Below are 17,716 nucleotides of genomic sequence, written 5' to 3' on the forward strand. Positions count from 1 at the left end.
TGCATAGAGGTGTTAGATGAGAGATTTTTAAAATTTTTTTTTTTCCTATCTGCTTTGTATTTCAAAGTGATCAGCTGCATGTGAAAATCTTATCCTGGCAGCAGAAGTTGAAATGACTGAGTTTGCAAGCATCCAGATGAAAGAGGAGGAGAAAATGTTTCATTTTGAGGCCGTTGGCTCTTTACAGAACACTCAAACATGAAGGGAAATGTTGAGCGGAAGGAGGCTTAAAAAGAAAAAATAATACACATGGTTTGGGGTTTTTTTAGCTTTGAAAAAACTGTTTCCTGTAAATAGTAAGATGTCTTTAAGCAGTGTGTTTGGTTTAGTTAGTTTCCGGAAAGGATGTCAACTTTTCTTTTTCAGGCTTCAAAATGGTTTGTCATGTATCTGGTGCCTTTAGCACCCCACGCTCATGTTGCTTGAATTTATTGTCTAATGATGTTAATAGGAACAATGGTTGCTGAAAATTCTGCCCCTTGGTGGTACTGAAGAGTCAAATACTTGTACTCTGTGAAGCAATTGACACTGTTTCAAAATCTGGACATCCAATCAAGAATGTTCCTTTTTTAATTTAGTGTGCAACAGTGGCCATTATATTGGTTTGTGGTTTGGATTTTATTTTTTTCTTGTATGTTCTGTAATAAGATGAAAAACATTATTCTTTCTCCAGATTTGTTCCTGACCTTCCTTAAAAATGTCCAAGGTAAGAACAATATTTCTGTCTTCCAGTGTAACAAGGTGAAACACATACTTTGTTTTTAGCTATTAATCTGCAAGGACAGAATGTGTAACTTGCATCATGTGTTTGGTGGCCATGTGTATGCTAAATTTATGAGTCATAAATAAGAGAGAATTCACATTTAGAGTACACATAATATTGAAAGATTGAGTGATGTGAAACGTATATTAGTTTCCTACAAGTATAAACCTCTGCAGCTAACTAATACTCTTGGAAGGATTTAATTTTGATTATGGAGTTGCATACAAGCTCCCTGGTGCGTTTTCATTGAAACTTCCGTTCTGCTGCTGTGTTTTGAGCAGGAGTCATTTAAGAAAAGGATGTTCTTAGATTAAATTTATTCATTTACTGATATAGTCAACTGACCTTCCGGTAAAAGCCTTTATAAACAATGTGGTAAGTTAAAATATTATTGACATGCTGGGATTCATCTAATTCTTGGTCCCCTGCATTTGGTATAATGGGTAAAACATCCATGTTAGCTTACTGGAGTGAGGTGAATGATAAAGGGTACTTCAGTAATGTGTTTGAAGAGGGAAACTAATAGGTCTAAAGAGATCTCTGTAGTATTTGTAGTAGTGGGTGTTTGAAACGCTATTGTGGAAATTCCCCTTCTGCTTTAAAAGCTATCCCTAAAGAGGACTCCCAGCAGATGGCTGTCACTTCATTCCTTCATCAGGGTTTTCATCTGGATCTGCTAAAAACAGATTAGAAATGGTCACCTTTCTATTTAAGTCCATAAACATTGGACACAAGCTTTTTTATTTTAAATGTGTGTGAAGACACTGTTTAAAAAGGGTGTGATTAGTGAATGCACTTCATACTTCGATAAATAAATGTTTGGGATTTTGTTTCTTTTTTACTTAAGATGATCTTGGCTAGATAGCTGAATAAGTGAAACTTTTGTTTTTAAACGCTAGGTGAATGCAGTTGTTCTGTGCTGCATTGTAAAACCGTTGAGTAGTAGGAACACTTCTGTAGTTTTCTCTGTCTCATCACATAGATTCAAACCATTTGAAATAACTGTGGAAAGCAGTTATACAAACAATTATGTCTTGAATGGTGTCTTATTTTATTTTATTTTTAGCAACAGCCTGCTCAGTTTACCAATCCAGAAACCCCTGGCTATGTTGGATTTGCAAACCTTCCCAATCAGGTTCACCGGAAGTCTGTGAAAAAGGGGTTTGAATTTACTCTTATGGTGGTTGGTAAGGAAATGTTTTATAGTTTTTCTCAAAATTAGTACTTGCTCACAGGGAATTTGGAATTAAAATGAATGTTACTTCCACTATTGTAAGGCTTTGGCTTGTCTCAAAAAGCTCTTCTGTACTGTAGCATTTAACTTTCTTTTATAGTTTAATTCACGTGGCAGTTTTCCACACTACAAACCATGTTTGAATATGTTAATAAGTCATGGGTGAAGTGAAGAAATTCTGTTGTGCGCTCCAGTGATTGTTACTTCCTTCCTTCTTTCCTGTCCTACAGGATTCAAGCATTCCATTTAAAATGTAGTTTAAAACTGTTTTTGCATGTGAATACAATCTTTGTTTGCTTGCATGTTTTGATTGAGAGAATAGTATTAAGACGACTATTCCATTTAAAATGTTGTTTATGCTTCTGTAGTTCAAAAGAATCTCAACTCTGGTCTTTCCACCCCTTCTAAATACTCTTGTAAGAGAAGAACGAGAATTGGATTAGTTGGTTTTGAAGTAAGCTCTTACTTTTTAAATTGATCTTGATTTTCTGTTAGCAGTTATAATTTAAAGTTTAATTCTATTCAATATTTCATTGAGAATCTGTGTTGGTATCTGGAATGGAAAGAAAAATCTAGTGTGTCTGCAGAAATACCTTGATTGTCTGAGAAGTTGGAGTTATTTTTGCAAATTAAGTAGGCTCCCAAGTCAGGCTTGAGTGTCTTCTATATCTCTCTGGTCATACTGCTTGGGAGCTGTAACTTCTAAGTTTTGGTGTTTGAACTCCGTAAATCTCACTTTTAAAGTAGGCTTTTGCAAAAAGTACCCTAATAGAATGAGGTTCTTTGTTACCTGGCGTCACGAGAAGTACATCCCATTTGCGTGTTAGATTTGTCCAAGAGAGCTCACAGTGAAAATGAGCAGGAGAGGGGAGAGGGTACAGCATAGGAGGTGTTTTAAGTTCTTAATTGTTTTGGATTCCAGTAGTTACAGAAAGCGTCTGTCCTCAAACCTGTCATTAGTTTTGCCAAATGACAGCCCTAGCATTGCTTTTATCCTGTTTCTGTCTTTTGTAGTTCAGTGTTCGACAGAGTTGGCCCCTATTTTTGTCTTCCTAGAATTTTATCATAGATGTTTACTTATCTTTCCTTGGATTTGCTTAGGATAATGTCATAATGGATATCTTATAAAATCTAAGCGTAAAGCTGAACTATAAGCAGATGTTTCAAATTACAGTATCTACTATAACTCTTCAGAATTTACTGTTCAGTGATCCTAAAAATCTGAACAGTTCTGAGAAACAAAAGGTGTACTTTCTCTGCTGCAGCTAAACTTAATTTCCCGATCTCTTTGAGATTAATTGCAAATAGTTCTATGTGAAACAATTCTGGCAGAAAGCTATGTAAAATTATATAGACCAAGCAGTTGTTCCTAGCTTCTTTGAAAATAGAAGATAGGGAGGAAATTACATGGTGTCACAGTGACAGAAAGGCAATTAACCCCACTGATGTCTCAGAGTAAAATTTAATTTTACAGTCGTTGCCTGTCAGTATTCAAAGGGATAAATGAAAACCACAGGAAGAGAACTTGGAGAAAAGTAATTTCATTGAAAATTTGGAGTGATGTTTTAAGATACATGAGCAGAGGGAGGCAGTCAATGTAAGATAAAATAAACTGTGCTTTAAATTGTTGATTATTTCAACAGTTTGGAATGTGAATTATTTCTCTTGAAATATGTGTGGGGTTTAAGTTCTCTTGTGAGCTATATCACAGTGCCTGTATTGAACTATTATTCTTTGTTAAGTTGCCATGCTTCTTAATTTCTGAGCAGGAGAATGTTTCTTTAAAAGCTGTCTGCACTGACAGAGTCCTAATCAATGATTTATCTCCTTAGCATTTTGTTTTTGCTGCTATTGTTTATTGTGGTTTGTGAAAATCTGAGATGTGGTTTATAACAGTTTGGCTGCTTGGCTATGTTGCTTCTAAAGAAATCCTAACCGCTTGTATTTATTAACAATTTCACGTCCATTCTCATTATGAAGCTATGACTTCATCTAAGTAGTTATTTCACTTAAGAGTCACTAAACTCTTAACTACTGTGGCCAGTATAATTCCTGAAAGCGCCTATGAAAACTGATTTGTTTTACATGTAATATTTACCCAGACTGAAAATATGGAATGTGCCACTGGTTAAAATCATACTTTTTTTGGTTTTGCTCAAATGATGCTACGTGACTGTTAAGTTACTATGGCTGCATGTCTCTCTTACTGTTCAAGGTTGCACTGGTAAAATCCAATCTTGAGAGATGCGTACTGACAGCTCCTAGACAAATCTTTGTTTAAAAAATAATTCCATCTCTTTTTTTCTTTTGTTCAGATATTTTTGTCAGACTGCTATTGCAGAATAGTCTGTGTTACTCAGAGGGATCATGTGGCCCATCATTTTTACCATCTAATTTTTTTGATTAATTCTATCAACACCTGAAATAAAATCAAAATTCTAGAACAGGATTTGTTCAATGAATTTGAGTAATGAGCACTTCAAGTTGCTACTCTTTTTTTATGCCATGAACATTTGTTCTGATGAAGATCTTGAACTTTGGCTAATTAGTTGGATTTTGAACTTTCCTTATGGCTCAGTCATCATGCCCAAGAACACAAATATATTAATGGTACAATATGGTAAGCCCCAGTTTCATCAGTGAAAAAACTGCTTTGTGTGTATGCTCAGTGGCTATGTCATATTCCTCTTCCCTTTGGTTCTTGTTTGCCAAATTAGCATAAAAAGGAGAAAGAAATCACGCTTTATGATGGCTGGCTGTGCAGAAGTTCACAATGCCTTTTTCATTGTTTAAATTGATGAGATAGCCTAGGCAGGATCTAGCTTCTCACTGTGTATGATCTTTCACATTCTGGAGTGATAGCAGGAAAGCATGCCTTAAAAAATCAGGAGACATGAAATGGGAAATTTTAAGTCTAAATTGATCAGAACTCCACTTGACGAGCAGATTTAATTACAAATCATCAGTGAAAGCTCTAAGAAAGTGTATTATAAAACCGAGATGTAAAAATTGTTATTCAACCTCTTTACACAAACTTTTCTAACATAAAATTATAAGCTGTAAAATTTTAAAGTAAAATATTTACACTTGAAAAATTTTACACTTGGAAAAAAAAAGTATAGTCAGATGATACTATCTGGATACAGCTGAAAATATGTAAATGTGTTGAATTTATCTTCATATTGAATCACAGGTGAATCTGGATTGGGAAAATCTACATTAATAAACAGCCTGTTCTTGACGGATCTCTACCCAGAAAGAATAATCCCAGGAGCTGCTGGTAAACACACCTTTGTTCTAGTTTCTCTGTTCTCAGTGATTTTCAGAGTTGAATGCTTTTGTCTTTGGATTTTAGTAACAGGCAGTAGTGATTTCTAGCTGTAATAATTTCTAATGTATTTCCTGAACTTGAACTGTTTGATGGAATTGGTTCCCTCTGTACCCAGGACGTACATGGGGTCTTTGTTGTTTCGTCCTCAGGTGTATTCATATTGGCACCTAGAAAGTTGATCCCTTCTTTTGCTTAAAAAAAAAAGTCGTTGAGTCACAGTAAGATGAAAAAATTGACTAAAACAATCAGAAACTTCCTTTAATTTTTAATCCGTTGCAATTCTAAACATATGCATTGTTTATGCCTGCTTGGACTTGCAACTTGTTTCCTTTGCTTTGGGTTGATTTTTACTAAATGTGAACTCCACCTCCATTTCTTCTTCAGTCCCTCGTCCCTTTTTTATTCTGTTAACCAAGGCATGCAATAATCCAATGGAAGAGAATATTGTAAGAAAATAGAGGAAGATGCTATTTTTTTCCTCTTTGCTAATTGTTGAATGGCTTGCTTGAAAGATTTATCATGTTAGCCGACAATTACTTACCACTTTCAACCTTAGGAAAAAAAATCCATTACATATAATTTAGTATTGTTCTTCAAATTGCTGATTACCTGCAGTTTTTTCTCAGTCCCTTTTGCCTTAGTTTCTTCATTATGTTTAAGAACAGTATGAAATCTCATATGATCTTCTAACAAAATCTGAAGAACTTAAGTACTGAGTCTTGCTGTTAAGTTATCAGACCTTAGAAGGTAATCCGTGGAATAATATTTATATGTTTGTATCTGCCAATTAATCTTTTGAGTTTATCTCAAAATTACGTGGTCTTAAAAATTCTATCTGAAAGATCGAGTTTATTGTCTTTTAGAGAAGATTGAACGCACTGTGCAGATTGAAGCCTCAACAGTTGAAATTGAAGAGAGGGGTGTGAAACTACGTCTGACGGTTGTAGATACACCAGGATATGGGGATGCTATCAATTGTCGAGACTGGTATGTACACAGAGTATATATTGATCTATGTATGAAGACTGACATCCATTTCATATTTGTCCTGGAGGAGTGAGAATAAGTAACTGAAGTGGAGCTACATTAATAATGATGTGCAGTTCAAAGTAGGATGTCCCAAGTGATAACCCTAGCTCTTTTAATCACCTCCATTCCAAAGGTGAGTCAAAGTGATCATACTGTTAAGTCATGATCTTCCCTTTTTTTGGTGTGTTATGTGACGTGCTGAATTTGAGGTGTGATTTTTGGAGAGATGGGCATGTTTTCTAATTTTGAGAAGGCTTAATTTAAGTGTTATGAGTTAATTCAGATACATGTAGAGAGGCATCAGTAACTTCCACACAACTTGAAATAAATTTTGTGACACAGATTTTTTTTTTTTTCTTAGTTAACTTTCTTAAGTTTGGAAGAGTTTTAAGTGAACAGTGACCTTGACTTTTTTATAGTCAGAAAGCAATGGAACCACTGGGACACAAAAAATTTAATAATACTCTGAGAAAGTAATTCTTCTAATCTTTAGCACATGTAAAAATCCACGTTTAGATCTTGTCCACATTCATTCGAGGATTCTCAGATTCTGTGCTTCATTTTTAAGTGCATTTTCATCATCTTTGGGTTTGATTGTTTGGGGTTTTTTGGAGAAATTTACATTGTAATAAGTACTGAGAAATAATCTTGAGATCAACGGCAATCAGTTTTCAGTGGTAATCCCTCTTCCCACATCTCTCAAGCCCCTGAACCTCAAGGCAGGGATGGGGGAAACCAAGTCCCTCCCATTGTAAGTGAAGATCAGGTTCAAGACCACCTGAGGAACTTGAGCTTGATAAGGGACTTGGTAAGTCCATGACCCGACAAGATGCATCCCATCTCGTCGGGTTGTCTTATGGCAGATGTAGCTGCCAAGCCGCTCTCCCTTGTATTTCAAAGGTTGTGGCAGTCAGGCAAGTCCCCAGTGACTGGGAAAAGGGAAATGTCACACCCATTTTTAAAGAGGGTTAAAAGGAGGACCCTGGGAACCACCAACCAGTCAGCCTCACCTCTGTGTCTGGTAAGGTCATGGAACAGATCCTCCTGGAAGATGTGTTGAAACATATGGAAGACAGAGAGGTGATTAAACAGTGCCAGAATGGCTTCACCAAGGGCAAATTGTGGCTGAACTAACCTGGTGGCCTTCTACAATGGAGTGGATAAAGGAAGAGCTATTGATGTCACCTACCTGGAATTCTGTAAGGCCTTTCGTACGGTCCCCCATAACATTCTTGCCTCTAAACTGGAGACATATGGGTTTGATGGACAGACCGTTGGATGGATAAGGAATTGGCTGGAGGACCACGTCCGGAGAGTTACAGTCAATGGCTCAAAGTCTAAGTGGAAACCGGTAATCAGTGGCGTCCCTCAAGAGTCCATCCTGGGACCAATACTAGTTAATGTCTTTATCAATGACATAGTGGAATTGATTTCCTCCTCAGTGAGTTTGCAGATGACACCAAGCTGAGTGGTGCAGAGGATTCACTGGAGGGAAGGGATGCCATCCTGAGGGACCTTGACAGGCTTGAGGAGTGGGCCCATGCGAACCTCATGAAGTTCAGCAAGGCCAGGTGCAAGGTCCTGCGCATGGGTTGTGGAAATCCTTGATATCAATACAGACTAGGAGATGAATGGGTTGAGAGCAGCCCTGCAGAGAAGACTTTGGGGATACTGGTGGACAAAAAATGAGGTATGAGCCAGCAATGTGCACTTGCATTCCTGAAAGCCATTTGTATCCTGGGCTGCATCAAAAGAAGAGTGACCAGCAGGTTGAGAGAGGTGATTTTTCCCCTCTGCTCTGCCCTTGTGAGACCTGCAACCAGCTCTGAGGCCCCCAGCACAAGACAGACACGGATCTGTTAGAGCGGGTCCAGAGAAGGCCAGAAAGATGATCCAAGGGCTGGAACAGCGGTGAAGAAAGGCCGAGAGAGTTGGAATTGTTCAGCCTAGAGAAGAGAAGGCTCCAGGGAGACCTTACTAAGGCCTTTCAATATATAAAGGGGGCTCGTGGGAAGGATGGAGAGAGACTTATTGCCAGGGCCTGTAGTAGCAGGGCAAGGGGCAACAGTTTTAAACTGAAAGAGGGTAGATTTAGGTTGGACATAAGAAATTTTTTACAGTGAGGGTGGTGAGACACTGGAAGAGTTTGCCCAGAGAACTTGTGGATGCCCCCTCCTTGGAAGGGTTCAAGATCAGGTTGGATGGGGCTTTGAGCAACCTTATCTACCGAAAGATGTCCCTGCCCATGGCAGGGGGGCTGGACTAGATGGTCTTTAAAGGTTCCTTCTGACCCAAACCATTCTATCATTTTAAATCAATTTGGAACAAGCAGCTTAGATTATCTTGAGCATGTGTGATTGATACTAGTCAAAAAATAAATACTAACCCAAGAGAAATTTACTGTAGAAGTTAGGACATGTTATATATATGTCTATTTTATCTTAATATATATTAAAAAAAAGTATGCGTAGTAGTTTATTTCCCTAGAATTCAATTAAAATTTTAAGATGTGCGCTTCTACTCTTACAGTCTTACAGCATCAGTAAATTAATTTTTGTCTATCAGCAGGTTGGTTCATCAGCTGGGTTTCTTGGTGTTTTAATATTACCATTGAAACATCGCTAAAATTATTGACTATTTGAGAATGAGCATGATTTCTTGAATCCATATTTGTTTTACAGTTTTAAGACCATAATCTCTTACATTGATGAGCAGTTTGAGCGATATCTGCATGATGAGAGTGGTTTGAACAGAAGGCATATCATAGATAATCGGGTTCATTGCTGCTTCTATTTCATTTCACCGTTTGGTCATGGGTAGGTGTTTCTCTGTCATTTTATTTTTTTAATTATTTTATTTCAGGGAGTTGGTTTGTGCCTGCTGACTTAAATTTTCAGAATCAGATTGCGATTGCTTAAGGAAGTACTAGAACTGCTGGAATTAATTTGATGTGTTCTTTCTCTGTGTGAAGAGAGAGATCTATGTTGGTGTGAAAATAAATTGGCAATTTAGATTAAAAATAAATTAAACTTTTTCCATATTTTGATTTTAGACTTAAGCCTCTGGATGTTGAGTTTATGAAGGCCATACACAACAAAGTAAATATTGTACCAGTGATTGCAAAAGCTGATACGCTTTCTCTGAAAGAGCGAGAAAGACTAAAGAAAAGAGTAAGTGTTTTTCTAGCTTGCAGAAAAATGTTGTACTTTGGTTATAGCAGCATGGTTGCGAAGAGAGGGACATTCTTATTCAAGCTTACTCTGTCCTAGCCAAGAAAAATACAATGTCATGCACAGTGTAACATCATTTAATATGTAGTTTGATATCTTGTAAATTCTTTTATTACGTATTTAACTGAGAAATTGTCCTTGAAATGTTGCCTGTGAAACAGCAGATTGGCTACATTTACAATTATGAATGAATTTTGAAACTTTGGGAAAATATTTAAATGCATTTGCTGATGGTAGTTACTCCCATGCCTGTTTAATCAGTCCCAAAGCAGAGACAATATCTGCATCTATAATGCGCGTATATACATATTTTTTTTTAACCCAGTCAGAATTCTGATGATTGAAAAATAGGATTTTCAGAGATTTTTCTGATTTTAAGGTTGATTTTCTTCCCCTATGTCACCCTCTTCTAATACATTCCAGTTCTTTCTTCCATAGGCAAGACCCCTTAACATGTTCAGTCTTGCAGGACTTGATGCTGTATTTGCTGAGGGGGAAAAAAATGTAACAAACCATCATGAATTAATAAGAACGATGAAATTTAGAAAGACGTGTTAGAATTAACTTGCCAGAAGGCACACTTGATCCAATCTTTGCTGTGATATTTAAAAATTTATCTATGATTTTTTTCAGTTATTCTGAAAATCCTTATAGTTGTCTTACCCAACTTGCAATGAAGAGAGGTATATACTTTAGTTTGAGATATATATTGTGCTAGAATTCTGCAGAAATAAAGATTTAATTTTTTTTATTCTTATTATTTTTTTAAGAGCAAAATTTGGGTTTATGGCAAGTGGATTTCAGCTACAGATGCCATTCGTAGCAGCCATGAAGACAAAAAAAAGTATTTGTCATGTCTGTAGCTCAGTTAGGTTTTTAAACACTCACACCCCTGCCCCCCAAATAGTAATTCAGAGGCAAGAGCAAGGAATTTTAGGCTGTTCAAAGCAATTATGACTTCTGAGTCAATGCTTTACAATTAAAAAAAACCCACACCAACAATTGCAAAGGTTTTTTAAAAAGTGCATTTTCTTAGGTGTAATCCACGAAGGACAATGTTTATTTGAACAGTATTGTTTGTCTGAAAGTCTGTGGCCTGTAGTTGTTGAATATCAAGAAGAAATATGGTGTTTAAAAACAAATGCTTGCCGAATAATTTGCATCAGTAAGATAGGCCCAGATTTCTCAAAAGACTGTGTATAACTGATTAAGTAATTTTACCTTAAGATTTAAAAGTACTGACTTTACACATATATTATCTCAATTTTGTATATTATAAATCTCAGATTCTGGATGAAATAGAAGAGCATGGTATCAAGATTTATCACCTGCCTGATGCTGAATCAGATGAGGATGAAGATTTTAAAGAGCAGACCAGACTCCTGAAGGTATGACTGACTTCATAGGTTACATATGTGGATAGTATACTGTATCTTTTTGGACTGCTCAGATGGCTGTAGAGCAAGATACATACTGTGACCTGCCATGAGACCTTGAGTGAGTGACTGTGTCTCAGCTCCCAGGCTTCCCTAACTGGAAGATGGTGGTAACAATTTTTTTTTTTTTTTTTTTTTAGCACCCTCAAATTAAAAGCACTACAAACTTATTACCATAATATGCAATGCTGAGCAGAATGAGTTGTTCTTGAAGTTGTTTGTTCTGGTTCATAATTAGTAATTTTTGGCTTTCAGACCAGCATTCCATTTTGTGTAGTGGGATCCAATCAACTCATCGAAGCCAAAGGTAAAAAAGTTAGAGGACGACTTTACCCATGGGGTGTAGTTGAAGTGGAGAATCCGGAACATAATGACTTCCTGAAGCTGAGAACCATGTTAATGTAAGTTAGAAAATTCCAATGAAATGATAGTTTAAAAAACAACCACCAAGAAGATACTCAAACACTGTATTGGGGATTTGGAGTGGTTGTGGAATCCTGGGAGACATCTAGAATTTGTCTGGAGAAAGCCATGAGCAACCTTGACCTAGCTGGCCTAGGCCTAGGCAGGGGTTGGACCACGTAGGCTCCATAGGTTCTTTCCAATCTGAATTACTCAGTGATTCTGTGAAGATAACCTTTTGTCGAATTCTTTTGTCGAACACAATGTTGTATTGCTATTCACATCCCCAGGAGCATAAAACTGGTCACCTCACACCTTGTGCTTATTTAAATGTATCTATATGTAGATATATATCTGCAAAGGAGTAGACTTGAAAAGTCCACTGGTTGATTTTATTTTTTTTTTTTTTCCCCAAACTTTGCTACTCTGCTTCCCCTGCCCAGCACTGCTTCATCAAACACTGCACCCAGGAGGACAGCTTATTTCAGGGTTGCCTCAGGGTCTGAGGTGGTCTCTCTGTGTCTTTTATTGCACCAATTTAACTTAAAGTAGCATGTTAAATGAGTATACGGGCTGAACACATTGACCCAACAAATACAGTGCTGAATGTGAGAGTTGGTTAAGCAAGCTGATGTGACACAGGTATGTTTTATCTTTTAATTATTTTTCTTCCTCCAGCACCCATATGCAAGATCTTCAGGAGGTGACCCAGGATCTTCACTATGAGAACTTCCGCTCTGAGAGGCTCAAACGAGGCGGCAGGTTGTCATCTTATGGTTACATGCTGTTTCTTCCTCTTTTGAATTTATTTTTTGCACTCCCTCTCTCTGTCTGTCTTACCATTTCATTGCTAGGATTTGGTAGATCGTGGACAGCTCTGTAGCTCCAGTCAGCACCAAGTTCAGTCAACCAGCCTACACTGTAAGAAAAAGTATTACGTAAATCTGAAGAGACATTTGTGGCATTAGAAGGATATAGTTAGATCTCTGCTTTGTTTTAAGGCTTGGACACAGTTGCATTGGAATGTCTGAGGTAAGGAGGGCAGATGTCTATGATAAATTGTTGTCTTAAAAAACCTGCGAGTTAGGTCAGTGCCGATATGTTAAAAAAAGGGGGGTTTTTTCAGAATTAACTACTGGAATATTTGGACTCTGGCTTTGAAAAGAGAAACTCAAGTCGTTCTGCAGTGCCTTATTAAAAACATCATATACGTAAATAATTTTCTTTGCATAGCAGTTGCAAGATAATGTCTTTCAACCCTATTTTGAGCTGTGTTGAGTAGGGCACAGCTTTCCTGGTAAGAGAGATGGGCAGAACACCCCACTTCTAACTAAAATAGCAGGGTTTGTAAAGTTGAGTTTGTGAGTTCTTGGTGAAAATTGGGTGTTTTCCTGGTTTAGATTTTTCAGTTGCTTTTCTTATTTCAACCACTAGAGGGTTTCATAATTGCACATTTCAGTGGGTTTGGTATATTTTGCAAAGTTTTTCCATCATGCTGTTGACATAGGTTTTGTCACATGCCTAATCAGTTTTCAGGAAAAGGAGTTTGTCTCTGCCTGTAGCATTGGCCTACAAGTCCAGTTTTCCCTTCAGGCAAAATGTCATGTTCTTTCTTCTCCTTTGACTTTTAAATCCTGTCTTCTGAAGTTCAAGCTAAAAAAAAAAATAAATTTTTGCCAAGTTCTGGTGCCTGTTACCCGACAGATACGTACAAAGATCTTAGAAGTAATGTAACCTAAGGTCATCCAGATTACCAATTTTTAGAGCATTTAAAGCAGCCTCTGCCAAGGACCTGTGACAGTAAGTTGCTGTTAAGTTGGCGTATCTTTCTTTGTGAAACTAAAGCATGTTTTTGTATCTTGTCTAGTTAAATGGCCCATATATCTTTTGTTTTTACATTTCTGAAGTGGTGGTAGCATGTAGTTAAGTTTACTGTAAGTGAAGGTAATTTGCGTGTGAATTTATTTCAAACTTGCACCTACCCCACCAGCAGTGCTTGGCAATTAGTGCTTGTTGACTGTATTTGCTAATGTGGCTTTTGGCCACAGAGGATTTTTTGACAATCTCTTTTCTCTGATAACCTTTTAACAAGCATCAGTCTGTTCGCTTTGCACTTTTGATGGCACTTGTATGATTATATCTGTTAGCAGATGATCTTCCCCATTGCAACATGGGATAGGAGAAACCTTACTAGTAAAGTGGTAGGTAATCTTGAAAATATAGTAAATAAAAATATTCTTATGTTTGGTTTCTCAGTGTAAATCTGGAACATCCCAATTAAGCAAGAGTTTGCTGAGATAACTGATTGAACGCATTTGATTAGTTTTGACAGGAGTAATCAATGTTTGTACTACACTTTAACATGTAATACAAAAGAAATCTTTTGGACTTGCAAAAAAGCCCCAAAACAGGTGACTGTACTAGAAAAATAACCAAACTTCAAAGTCTTAAGTGGGAGCAGAGGATAAAGAGTTCCTCCAATTGGAAGGATTCCAGACATGTACAGTTGTGTTACTTTTATGGTTTTGGTTTGGTAGCAACCGTGGTTCATGAAGTTAGAGATGGGATAGAACTGCCATCAAAGGAAGGTTCTGCCAGGAGGTAGCCCAGGTTTCCAGATACAGAATTTCTTAGAGCACTTGTTGTTTTACATGTTGCTTTCATATTTTTGATAACATCTTGTCCAGCTTTACCTTGAACTTATATTTCGATTTGGTTGTATTGATTTATTGCACCAGTGAAAGAGAAGCATGTCTTTGCAGTATTTCTGAATTTGCGCTTGTCTGTGGGGTACTCAAATTGCAATCAGTTAAGATAATGTTATGCTCAGGTAAACTGTTATACCTGAATGCTGTTCAGAAACAGTTTTTATTGATACCTACATGTGAAGATCTGTTATGTTTTAAAGTCACAGCTAAAATGGTTTTTGAAGTTTATACTTGTTCTGGGCATAACTTTATGAAGGAGTAAGGGATAAATTGATGTCTTTAAAATAATTTAAAAACATGAATTGCAGCTATGGGGGAAGGTGTTTCAGTGCATTTTGTTTGTGTTATGAAACTCTGACATGTGTTCCAAGAGCCTTGATTTTGTCAACAAAGCATTCTGTGGAAGTTCAAAACCCTTAATGTTTGCATGTTATTGAACAATATTCATCTTATTTTAGGAAAATAGAAGATGAAGAAGTAAATAAAGACCAGATTCTGCTTGAAAAAGAAGCTGAAGTAAGATGACAGAACTGTGTACTCTTGTGATGGGGGAATTTTATTCTTGTATGACTACTTTAGGTCAAATGATTTATATGATCTTGGTAGTTTGTAAAGGAAAAGACAAAATTTGCTAATATAAAGTTATTCAAGGTGCAGTAACAAAACTGAATGAGAAGAGGTGTAGAGGAGTCTCAGAATACTGACTTACTGGAACAAGCAGAATCTGGTAAAATGCCTGATTTCATTGTACTGATCAGTGATGGATGTAAGGCATGTTGTGCGGGGAAGGACAGCCATCTTCACAGGAGTAAAGCTTCTAAAGTTAGCAATTGTAGGTTGGGAAAAAGGTTAGCTCTGCAGCAAAGGAGGAATCAATGGTAGGAATTGTCAGGAATAAAGAACGAAACAGAACTTCTCATTCTGCCACGATGGTAAATCCATACTGCATAGCTCTAAGACTGTTTTCATTGTGCCCCTAACCCAAAAAGGATATAGGCAAGACTAGAAAAAGTGCAGTGAATAGCAAAAAGTGGGCAGAAAGGCTGAAGTGGAGAGCTGAAGCAGGTCCTGTACAAGGGGAGATGAGGTTAATGCTCTTGTTGGGATGTAGATGACAGAGAGGAAAGGTATAGTAAGGAGCTTACATAACCATAGCTGGCAGGATGAATGAGAATCTACTGTACAAGAAACAGGTCACATTTAATGACATTAATAGGTGGCTGATTTTAAAAGAAAAAAAGATACTTTTAAGAGGACCTGTAAATTGTGGAACTCGTTAGCATGGAATTTTGTGTATAGCAGGAGTGCAGATAAGCTCAAAAATGCTGAGAGACTGGAGGGCTTTACTTTGTCCACGAATGTGCTCAGTAAATACAAAGGTGGAATTTTTTTGGTTTAGTAAGTTCAGAATTGACGGATTTCTCGAGTTTCAGAGCATATGTCATGAAATACTGGGTGCGTGCACCTGGCTGTTAGGCTCTGCTGTGCATTTGCTAATAGCCAGTGTTGGAGGCAAGGCCGAGGTAGATGGACTTTTTGGTCTGCCCTAGCACAAGCAGAGACTTGGTCTTCTACTAGTGGTCTTAGTGGATACCCAAGTCCCAAAGGACAGCTAGAGTCAAAATGAAAAGGGTCGTTATTTCAAAGAATATGAATAAAGAATAGTGTAAACAGTTCACAGGTTTAACTTTTCATTGCTAAGCTTAACAGTTCAGTTTGAGTTTAAAGTGTAGAGTGCAAAGGCAAAGACCACCAAAAATGCTTCAGTAGTGAGGCTGACTTTCCACCTGTCAAGTTGGGTACAATAAAAGAATTTAAGTATTGTACAGGTAACATGGCTGAATTAATCTTACCCTGTGTTTAAACGTTGCAGTGCTCTAAAATTGAGCTTCAGCCATTTTTAATAATGCTTATGTGTCCTTGGGTACTTTACCTGTAATACTTGCTTCCACCTAGTCATCACTAGCAAGTAATCCTGACAATTTTAATTTTTTTTAGTGACAGATACAAGTGTAGTTTGGAGAGATACGAACGACGTACTTTTATTCTGGTGATAAGCTTTAGTAACTCTAAGCGTTTGTTCAGCGCTTCAGCACCATCATTGTTATGCATTTAACTTCAGAGGAAGCAGAGACTTCCATTTAGAGATGCTTAGAAATCTCATCCCAAATTACAGTAATAAAGCCTGCTTATTTCAGTCAGTACATTTCCAGCCTCTTAAGGAATGAAGAAGAGCAGTAGAAGATGATGTCATAACCTGAGATTGTTACCTATCAGATAAAGATAAAGCAGATATGTGTTTCCTCTTTAATATAAATAATTAGTAGCATGGTGGCAGCAAAGAATCCTATTCTGACGTGAGATTATGCTACAGGATTCTTCTGTGCTACTTTTTCAGCTTCGTCGCATGCAGGAGATGATTGCGAGAATGCAGGCACAGATGCAGATGCAGATGCAAAGTGGAGAAGGAGACAGCAGTGCAGTTCAGGGCGGACACCATGTATAAAGTCTTGGTAAGATGTTCAAATAGCCACTTAAAGGGTTTTTCTTTTAACTATTCATTATTGTGGTTGATATTAAGAAGTTTTGGAAAAATGTTTACAAGGTGGGTTTGCGTAGATTTCAATCTTAATTTTGATTTGTAAGGTTTAAGTGCTGTTTGTGAAGTGAAAAGGCTTGGAGGCAAACTCAACATATGTGTGTGTGTGTATATACATACATATTTTCTAGTTTTCCAGAAAGTCAATACAATATGTGCTGGCAAGAATCATGGAAGGAGTCTTTGAAATCACCTGTAAACAGGTCATGAAGTGACTCGTGATGAAGTCATTGTTTCGTTGTGACTTTTAAAATGTGTGCAGTTCTTTTGGGTTTTTAACTGTAAGAAGATAGCTGATCTAAATTGTATTTTTCTGTCTTGTTTTTAGGTTACTTTATACCGTGACTTAACGGAGACCTTCTGGAGTTGAATTATGGCGGTGGTATACCAGAAGGGATGCCTTTTGCTCGACATGTGACTTAGAGTTTGCTTTAGAGTTTAACATGAAACTGCATTGTGGTAACTCTTGTGATATGTATTTCATAACATGTAGTCAGTTGGTATTTTATATATTATATACATTTGGTTTTGTTTAGTAATTCTTATAATGAGCTTATTTTCAATTTCCCATTGTATTAGGGATGCAAAATAGACATTGAAACTTTTCTAGTCTGATATGGTGTTAGATAATAATTTTTTTTTTTTTTTTAATATGGCTTATTACCTCCCTGCTTTTAATTTCATATTACATTTAGAAATGAACAGCTGTCAGTGATATCTTGTTCAGTGGCATGTAATAGTCACCTCAGTAAGGATCCCTGCAAGGATAATTTTATATTTTTTGCAGTGTTTACAGGTGTGTCTGTGAGACCATCAGCCCTTTTTCTGTCTCTGCTCAGTGCAGATGATTTCCTTGACTTCTGCAAGTATCGAATTAAAATTCAAGCATGCCTTGTGTCTTAAAACAAATAAGAGGAAATGCCTTTTTAAGAGGCACGCTGTATTTTATACAACAGGCATTCTTTCCTTTAGATTTAACCTTGA

At 37.0% G+C, this 17,716-nt stretch overlaps 1 protein-coding gene across 1 annotated transcript; it reads left to right on the forward strand.

Moving 5' to 3' along the window:
* The first annotated feature begins 666 nt into the window (after positions 1 to 666).
* On the forward strand, positions 667 to 17,141 carry SEPT2 (septin 2). The gene is made up of 12 exons (XM_009706012.1): positions 667 to 706; positions 1,830 to 1,950; positions 5,191 to 5,277; positions 6,192 to 6,315; positions 9,039 to 9,173; positions 9,410 to 9,527; positions 10,874 to 10,975; positions 11,279 to 11,424; positions 12,104 to 12,187; positions 14,592 to 14,649; positions 16,532 to 16,646; positions 17,061 to 17,141. Exons 1-11 carry the CDS (start codon positions 698 to 700, stop codon positions 16,637 to 16,639), a joined length of 1,092 nt encoding a protein of 363 aa, XP_009704314.1. The 5' UTR covers positions 667 to 697; the 3' UTR covers positions 16,640 to 16,646; positions 17,061 to 17,141.
* The last annotated feature ends 575 nt before the right edge of the window (positions 17,142 to 17,716 follow it).

This window comes from Cariama cristata, unplaced genomic scaffold (genome assembly GCF_000690535.1).
Source record: "Cariama cristata isolate BGI_N322 unplaced genomic scaffold, ASM69053v1 scaffold8228, whole genome shotgun sequence".
Taxonomy (NCBI): Eukaryota; Metazoa; Chordata; class Aves; order Cariamiformes; family Cariamidae; genus Cariama; species Cariama cristata.